The sequence below is a fragment of the Paracoccidioides brasiliensis genome (genome assembly GCF_000150735.1).
Source record: "Paracoccidioides brasiliensis Pb18 unplaced genomic scaffold supercont2.5, whole genome shotgun sequence".
NCBI classification, from domain to species: domain Eukaryota; kingdom Fungi; phylum Ascomycota; class Eurotiomycetes; order Onygenales; family Ajellomycetaceae; genus Paracoccidioides; species Paracoccidioides brasiliensis.
Window position 1 is genome coordinate 436,693 of NW_011371362.1, and position 8,610 is coordinate 445,302.

At 40.9% G+C, this 8,610-nt stretch overlaps 1 protein-coding gene across 1 annotated transcript; it reads left to right on the forward strand.

The window, feature by feature from the left end:
* Nucleotides 1-5,040: 5,040 nt before the first annotated feature.
* Nucleotides 5,041-5,841, forward strand: PADG_04600 (uncharacterized protein; the record flags this gene model as incomplete). The annotated part of the gene is made up of 3 exons (XM_010761762.1): nucleotides 5,041-5,151; nucleotides 5,209-5,412; nucleotides 5,479-5,841. The coding sequence occupies 3 exons, from the start codon at nucleotides 5,041-5,043 to the stop codon at nucleotides 5,839-5,841; spliced, it is 678 nt and encodes a 225-aa protein (XP_010760064.1).
* Nucleotides 5,842-8,610: the final 2,769 nt, after the last annotated feature.

Below are 8,610 nucleotides of genomic sequence, written 5' to 3' on the forward strand. Positions count from 1 at the left end.
TTATATAATAAAATATATAATTAAAAATTAAACTTTTAATAATAAAATTAAATAATATTTATTATTAAAACTATAAAAAATTGAGATATATATAATAAAAAATAACTTTATTTTTATTATAAATTTAATTAAATTTAAGATCTAATAACTACTATAATTACTTAAAGTAAAAATAAATAAATATTAATTTTATTATATATTTCTAATAAAATATTAATTAAAAAGTTTAATTTTTAGTTTATTAAATTAATAAAATTTTCAAATTCTTAATTAATATATATAGATTTTTATATAAAAAGCTTTTATAAACTACTTTTTTACTTAGTAATATATAAGAAATTAAAACTATTATATAAAATTATAACTTTTTTTATAAAAAAATTTCTTTCTTTTATTTTAAAAATTTTAAGTTTTTCCTCTATCTCTTTAAAGTTTTTTGAATTTTTACTCTGTATTAGTGGATTCTCATACATTGAATGGATGAGTTAGACTGATGGAGAATTTTTGAATTAGAGGAGTTACTTGGTGGTTATGGTAAACCCGCATGAGTTAATCTCTTTGAATATCCAAACTCCTCTCATGATTGACAACATTATGAGCACAAGGGAACTTTTCTAAACTCAATAGTGATCCAACATACCTTCTCTACACAAAATCATAGATTCCTCACCCCTTGCAGAAATGCATGCAAACAAACACGCCTCTGCTCTGATCGCTTATTGGTGAACAAATAGTTACTCCGTACAGCTTTCATCTGTTGCCAATTGAGCATAAAGCAGATCGGCCTTGAGATAGAGGCAAGGGGCTGTATCTCACTCCGTCATGTCTTGTTGTGAGTTTTCTTTCATTTTTAAAGCTCCCCTGGCAACATACACAGAAATGTGTCAGCATGCTATCTTCTGTTGGGCGCTGGCACGGATGAGCCGTTGCGCTGAGCGCCCGCCCAACACGTGATCAGACGTATGCAGATTGGCTAGCGCTCCTCATAGATTAACCAACCCATCCTACATATCTAGTTAGTTATTCGTATTTCGGCTTCCACGTGCATTGCTAGCTCGGTTCTTGTGTCTGGGGGAAAGATCACGGTGCAATGATTCTCAAAAAATACACATTCCGTTAGGATCCTCTCTAACCCGCCTCTGCCTCTCTTTGAGGCGTCACTACTCTCTGCTGTTGCGTTCTATATGGCTCTTATTGCTATTTTGCGGGTGATGGCATAAATGGCCGTATTATTTATTCTAAGGGAGTTTATGGCGATGAAGGTTCTTTTTCTCGGTTCCATTTAGTAATACGTTTCCTCGGACTCTTTAACGCTATTTTCTTACATACATGGTCAGCTTCCATCATCCATGGATGTCATTCTCGATGAGAAAGACTTTTAGGACATCAGATTTGGTCATTTAGAAGGTATCCTGGAACGTTCTATGATGAGTTTGCATCTCTGCCTTGTATGCTACCCTCCTGGCATGTTTTGCCTTGGTAGCACTTGCATTCATATTCATGATATTCGCCCAAGTCCTCAAGATAACGTTTCGAATTTCTTCCACGAATGTTCAGTAATATGAATGATTGCAAGGAGAGTCTGTTTGGAATCTAGCTCGTGGCAGCTACATATTCATTGGAACTCGACTCTATCAAATCGATCGAGAATCAAAAGTCCACAGAATCGACCGCTCATCTCAAGGATTGTGGCTTTTTGAGCATCTTTGATCGCTTCTTTCATTATGGCTTTACTCCAAATATGTTTCCAGACTCTTTTACCTCTTTCACAGACGGGGGTGGAGCTGATTTGATAGGACATGATCTCAGAGAGAAGCACATGAAGCTCCTTCATCCTTTCTCATTGTCACCCATCCGAAGAAGGAACATCCCGAAGATGAGTAAGGCGTTCATGTTTACGTGAGTGAATATGCTTCTATAAACATTTCATCATTCAATTCAGCGATATTGCTAACTGGTGTATATAGAAAGCAAAAGTTTCTTTTCCTGCTGGTTCATTCAAATCTGTACTCTGCCGCCCGAACACAAATAATGAGAATCTATCTTGCTTTCTTGAACTAGAGTGAGACTGTTGAATCGACAGTCCTCTTTAATTAACTGGGACTTCCATCTAGTGAGGGTTGTCGCTCGGGGGCTACAGAAACTACTCCCCTTATAATAGAGAACTGGGCCTCACATTACCTACTGCCCTTTGGTCAGGTTTATGCAGTGAGCTTGTTTTCAAGCTCCTCTACCAAGTTCGACATTAAGGGAAGAGAATTCATGGATCAATGACTCACCACAGTATGCGGATAGAGCTGCTTCGTATCTTTGCGCGCACTTAAGTGTACCTTTACGACTGGAAAATTGTTTGAATGGATATATGATGGTCTATGCTGGAGCTTGAAATTAATAAATCTACCTTTGATAGAGGAGCCATGTGTAGCTCAAATGAAAAGGAATTCTGTGGAGTTGCCGATATGAATCCCTCGCTTGTCTCTACTTTTTCGAAGATATCATTTGCGGCCTTAACATTTCTAGAGAGCAACTCATTGATATCCTCATTTAACGATTTCAGAACAGAACAACATTGTCGGCATGGTCAGGCATACATCTGAAACATTGTGCAACCCAGTGCCGTTCACAGACAACTGTAACGATTGATAGCTACAACACTCACTCTGGTGATCTATTCCACAGTTCATGCCAACAGTTCTGTTAAAAGCGGCATTTGATTTTCCATTTCTTTCCTGGATGTTTATGATACGCTAAGCTATTCACACCAAGATGTCACATTTATCCTTAAAATAATCTAACACAGAGGCAAAGGAGAGATCGACAGGCCAAAAATCTCCAGAAACCCTCCCTTCCATTCTACTCCCATTAGCAAAAGATATTTCAAAGGTGCGATCCTCTCATATGTCCACGCACATGTCTCTACATATATCTTACGGTTGCCCGCATTGAATTGGCCTTTTTTTACATTCAATGAATGAATTTCTCTCGTCGAAGGAGAATCAAATACACTCAAGGATTCTAGCCTAAGCTAATATCACATTACTGAACTATCCCGGGCCGCTTTCACGATGACAAGAACAACAATCACCCAGGGCCTGGGATTCAGCTGGGGTCTATAGTTGCTAACGTTTGAATACCTTTTTGGCTCAGTGGTGATCGTATAACGGTCCATATTCCAAAAAAGACTTGTCGAAATAATAAACTGCCCATGCCCTTTGGGATCTTTCTCTGGTTGAAGATTTGCGACTCCTTTTCTGCCCGCTTTGGAGACGTGCAGCAAACTTCCATATATTCACCTCGACAAAACTGTTGATTAAACTCTAAGAATGCAATTGCATCTCCTCAGTTGCTACCTCAAAACCTTCGATATTTCATTTCTCGCCTTTTCCCTATTCCACTATCGGATTCCTTCAGGTGCATCTGATTAATAGAAGCTTCTCTATGATGCAGGGTAACGCCTAGCTCCATGTTTATCTTATTATAAAGCTGCATGGAGTGTCTAATCAAATTGCGGGTTCTGGTACCTAATTAGGAACGACTGGCGGAGGGATGTTTATACAATACAATTATTCAGGGATTTGGCAATTCTGAGCTTATCCTGTACTGGATATATAGTAAAACGTGCACTCCTCAATCTATCTTCTTATCGTATTGTAAAGCGACATAAAAAATTTGGGCTTCTCCGTGCTATCCAATCGGTTCGGTCGGTGTGAGTTGATTAGTTGGCTGGTTATTGTGAGCGGGTGCCGTAACTAACAACCAAGTCATGATTCTACGGCTTTCCCGCCCGATGAATCTCCTTATTACGGACATGAGAAAAGAACCACCAGCAGTGGGGTGGAAAATAGCTGTTTTCAGCAGCAGATTTTGCTTCAATTCAATTTGAAGTAGATCAATTAACTAATGCTCACGAACCATGAATCAACGATTACCCTTCCATGGGACGCGCTGAACCCAGGAACCAGAAGGCAGAACAGTCATTGGAAACATTTTACTCATGTTGCCTGTCCAGTATAACTATTAGAGAGATATGGACTTAATCCGTCTGCTCAGTGTTACGACCTGAAGAAATGTGGAGGGAACAATGGTAAGTCCAACCGGAGTCAAATCGGAATTCCAGTTCCTTAAACATGAATACTGAAATGTTGCCATTCACTGTCTTCCCCGAATAGCTCATTTATTTGAAGAACGTTTCAGGGCCATCACTTTCAGCTCTCGGTCGAAGCGTGTATTCGGACCTGATCATGATGATTTCAAATCTGCGCTCTCCGCCTGTTCATAAAACTGTCTGTTTCCAATCGCATGATAGCTCAGTCGAAAGTATCGTCGCCGCCATGTAAGAAATCCCGGGTTGGCCAGCGAGATCGAAAGAGGGAAACAGGATCAGCTGGTGGTTAAATAACTAACGGATACATATCATATATCCAACTCGATCAGATATGTCATTGCAGAGAGCTGACAGAGGGTGTGGACCAACAGAAAACGTTGTGAAATTAATTTCTCGAGACACATCCTTGCACTCCTCAAAGCAAATTATGCAGCGGACGTGAGTAAGTACATGGATATGCATTATGACTTTGAGATCAATCACTAAACTCGGGACCACTGAGACGTGCTGGCGTAATAAAATTCTTTCTTCCCTTTATTTTGCTTCGGCGCAACATAACTGAAGTAGGTGTTTTTTAGGCATGGGAAATACTAGCTGTTCAGGAAACGGCACGTCACTACCGCCACTATTCCCTAAAATATCCTTGAAACGCGGTCAGCAAAATGGATCCTATATAGACTTAGTCTCTGGGGCCGGGCGTTCGTATAGGCTGTGATATTTTCGGCTTCAAAATGGTATGTATATGTACATTACATATCTCTGGCAATTAAATAAAAAGTTTGGGCAGATCTGCTTATATCGCACGGCCTTCCCTGTTGTTGCTATTAATCTATCGGCGTTTGACGTCACGACTCGAACTCGAATTCCGTTCGGAGAAACGACGCTGTTACAATATTCCGGTGATAAAGTGTTTGCCATTGCTCTATTCCTTATCAATGGATTACAGGTTCATGTCGTTGTCACCTCACTCCCCCGAAATACCACATCCTTTTTTTGGAGAGCCAGCAGAGAGTCCCTCAGATTCTTCCAGCCCTGTATTTCCCAATGTAAGTCCATTCCAATTCAAGTCTTGAATTAGCTTGTTGGCTGATAAAGATTTCTAGGGTATGGAAGCGACAATGTACACCGATGTAGAGAGTTCATATGGCAGAGTTCCATTTGATGACGGTTCATCACCACATCAGGATCCCATCGCCGGGAAAATTCCTTTAGAATATATTGGTTCAACAACACTCGATGAACATGACCGAATACGCAGGAGAAGAAACAATGGCCGTGAAAGGGAGATTGTAACAAACATGCATCTTGTATGCGCTAACTTCTAATTTATTCCACATCTTAAAATCACTCAACTTTGGTTAATTATTGCCTAGAGACGTCGTGCTCAAAACAGAGCCTCTCAACGCGCATTCCGAGAACGAAAGGAACAACACCTTAAAAGTCTTGAAAGTAGACTACACGACCTCAGCAGCAAATACCATGATCTGTTACAGTCATATGCCCGACAAGCAGAGGCAGTTCAACATCTCATCGATCGCATCCAACAATTGACTACAGAACTTGAGCTTCTCAGATCCACAAATGATGGGACAATGGGTGAAATGTCACCACAATATAAATTTGACATTATTGCGTACCCCGAGTCGTGCCCCAGCCCTGAATACCATTACAACAAGTCGGCTGGCAAACTGAACAATGAACAGCTGACATACGGTCCCCACAACGTCTTTCCGTAGTTGAGTGTGCAAATTTGAAATGTCTTACTGATTTCCTATGTTCTTTCTCTTTCTCCAGATGTTATCTATAGCAATATAGGATACCTAGGTGTTTTTCACAAGAGACAAGATTGCTCACTGTGTAAGGAGCCTGTTTTACTTCGAAAAGTTTTCACAGATGCTATACTGAGTGCGGAGCAACGGGCAATGATCTGAATTCTATTCTTTTCCGAATAATGGTTGACAAAAGTGAGGACTTGGACGCCCTCTTCTTTTCCTCCGTGTCCACGACTGGCTGGTTTTTCCGTATTCATATTTATTGTGTTTACGGAGTCGTAGGCAGTTATATTCATGAGGAGAGCACGGCAATCTACTCAGCGATACAGTAGCGAAGGGCAATTTGGAATAAAGGGAAGAGAATTTGGTCCAACCTGGGTGTAGAGGTTTAGCTCACCTCACCTCACCACAAAGATTGAACCAACTAGTCGCCTTCACGACAATGTTCCCAAGGCCTACAAACAAGGCTCAAAGACTCTGGTGGAGAGTCATATATAACACGATGACTTGGTTCCTCCGGACGGCCTTTCTCTCATCACTCTTAAGAAAAGGAGACCAGGATATGAGATGCCACAGCAGCAGTAACCCACTACAAAGAGAGTCTCAAAAAACATACTCTGATGGAACATGCACAATGTCTGAAAAGGATTTATCTAAACAGAGCAATAAAAGTCAAGGACTTTGAGAAAATTTGAAGAAAGGTTCATAGCCATATCAACACTATGTGAGAACTGAGATGCTTGTGAACTAAGAATGAGGGGAAACGGCAGAGGGGAGCCAGAAAGCACTCTAACCTCCTAGAACGCCGTGCTGAAGACGAACACTGAGACCTGGGCCCAGAATCAGGTAATAAATACTCTGATAATCCTGCAAGAAGCCTATTGGAAGGAAAATAGCACAGTGTTGTCCCTGGTTATCCAGTCCTGGTGAGCATATCTCCTCTAGCAGGACCCCTAGGCTGCTGAGAAACAAAACAAAAAAAAAAAAAGAAAGAAAAGAAAAAAAGAAAAACTTGAGCGAGCTGGATCTACTCAGCCGTATCTTCATCTCTAATCTCTAACTCAGAATTCTAAAGTAGACCCCCTCTTTAATCCTTTCTCATTGCTTGGGGTTTGTTTTGACAGTAAAATCTAAAAGCAGACGTTTACTATTTATCCGAATCTTAAAATAAGCTTACAGAAGTTACCAAAGAACGCCACTGGCTGGAACCCAACCCACATTGTTGAGATAAGGTTAGGCCAATCAGCAACTAGTTAGTTACTTCAGCCCTACATGGCCCCCACCCAAATCTCACTCAAATGAAAGGGGGCATATGAGGAGGAAGAGGTTGGATCAAGGGCCAATTGCAGCCAGAAACAAGTTTTCATTTCAAAAATAGCTCGGATTGCCCGTTAGCCAATGGATGCCTGTGTTTCTTGAAGGATTCGCATCTTTCCATATTCATTATTCCGCCCCCCCACCACCATGAACTCGACGCAGCGACTTGACGAGGAAACTACTACAGTTACACTTCGCCATGGTAACTATTTTGTTTCAATATTGTTCAGGAATAATAGTTCCTTGCATCCTGATGCGACCATGTTTCCCGTGGCGTCTTGTCTCATGTTGCCCAACCATCCCGCCGCCGAAAAAAAAAACGTTGTCCGGCCCGGGAAATAATAATAGCACCCAAAGGGGCGTTTGGTGGCATTGTGCATTGGAGAGATGACATTGCATGGACTCTTTTTCCAGGAGGCGTCTAGTTCGTTGGTTTCGCTTATTTTACGTAAACTCCGGATCACCGAGGTGCTCCATTGGAAGAACGCCGACAGGCGGCCGAGGCAAATATTTACATTTAGTATTTGCATCCAGATCAGCGGGGGGAGGATGGTTAGGGTCGAATTAAGAGAAGACGTGGAAGCGCAAAAGGCCTTTGGTATGCATATTGAAAGTGTGAAGCGTGATTCCAGAGAACAGCAGTCTTTCTCTTATTTATCTTTTCTCTTTTCTTTCTCCCTTTTTTTTGTTGACCAGAAAATACAGCCTCTCTGTGATTTTGCTGCCATTCGCCTAAGAACCCTCAAAAACAGAGAATGAAGCTTAAATGTTTGCTAAAATGAAAAGCTGGGTGGGAATAGGGTAACGTACTATAATAATCCGCCAAGTTGATTTCTTAAAGTTTCATTCAAGCTTCCTCCATACAGATTCAGGAGCATAAGTTTCATGTGTCATATCTATCCATTTGGATTCCTCGTTTGATGCATCACCATTAGGAGTTCTTTTCTTTCTGTTCGTTAGCATCTAACAATGGCATGCCTCATCACTTCAATAAATATTATCGAATAGCTGAGCCGGGTCAATAATTCTATAAAGAAGCGCCCACTCGGTCTGATTGACATTCCTTCTCAATCTTTATCTTCCTTCTTGCCAAAACCATTTCAAGAAGTGCGGGGTCTAGCAAAGGAGCTGAACTATTAGATCCCAAATGGAGTCTTAAAAATACACCAAATTCGAGTGGGTTGTGCTGAATAGATTGGGATTCCCAGGGCCTCGTTCTTGAGCAAGAGTCCATCTAGGTCGGATGTTATATCAGCCCACGGCAGATCATATTTCACAGTGTGGTATATTGCCTTTTAGCATTCTGTTCACTATGATTCAAGCTGATCTGGGAGCTTAATCACCCATGTTCTTTTAGTCATTTTCAACCTTAGCCTTTACCTAGCGTCCACTTGACCTTTATGGTGATGATGAATA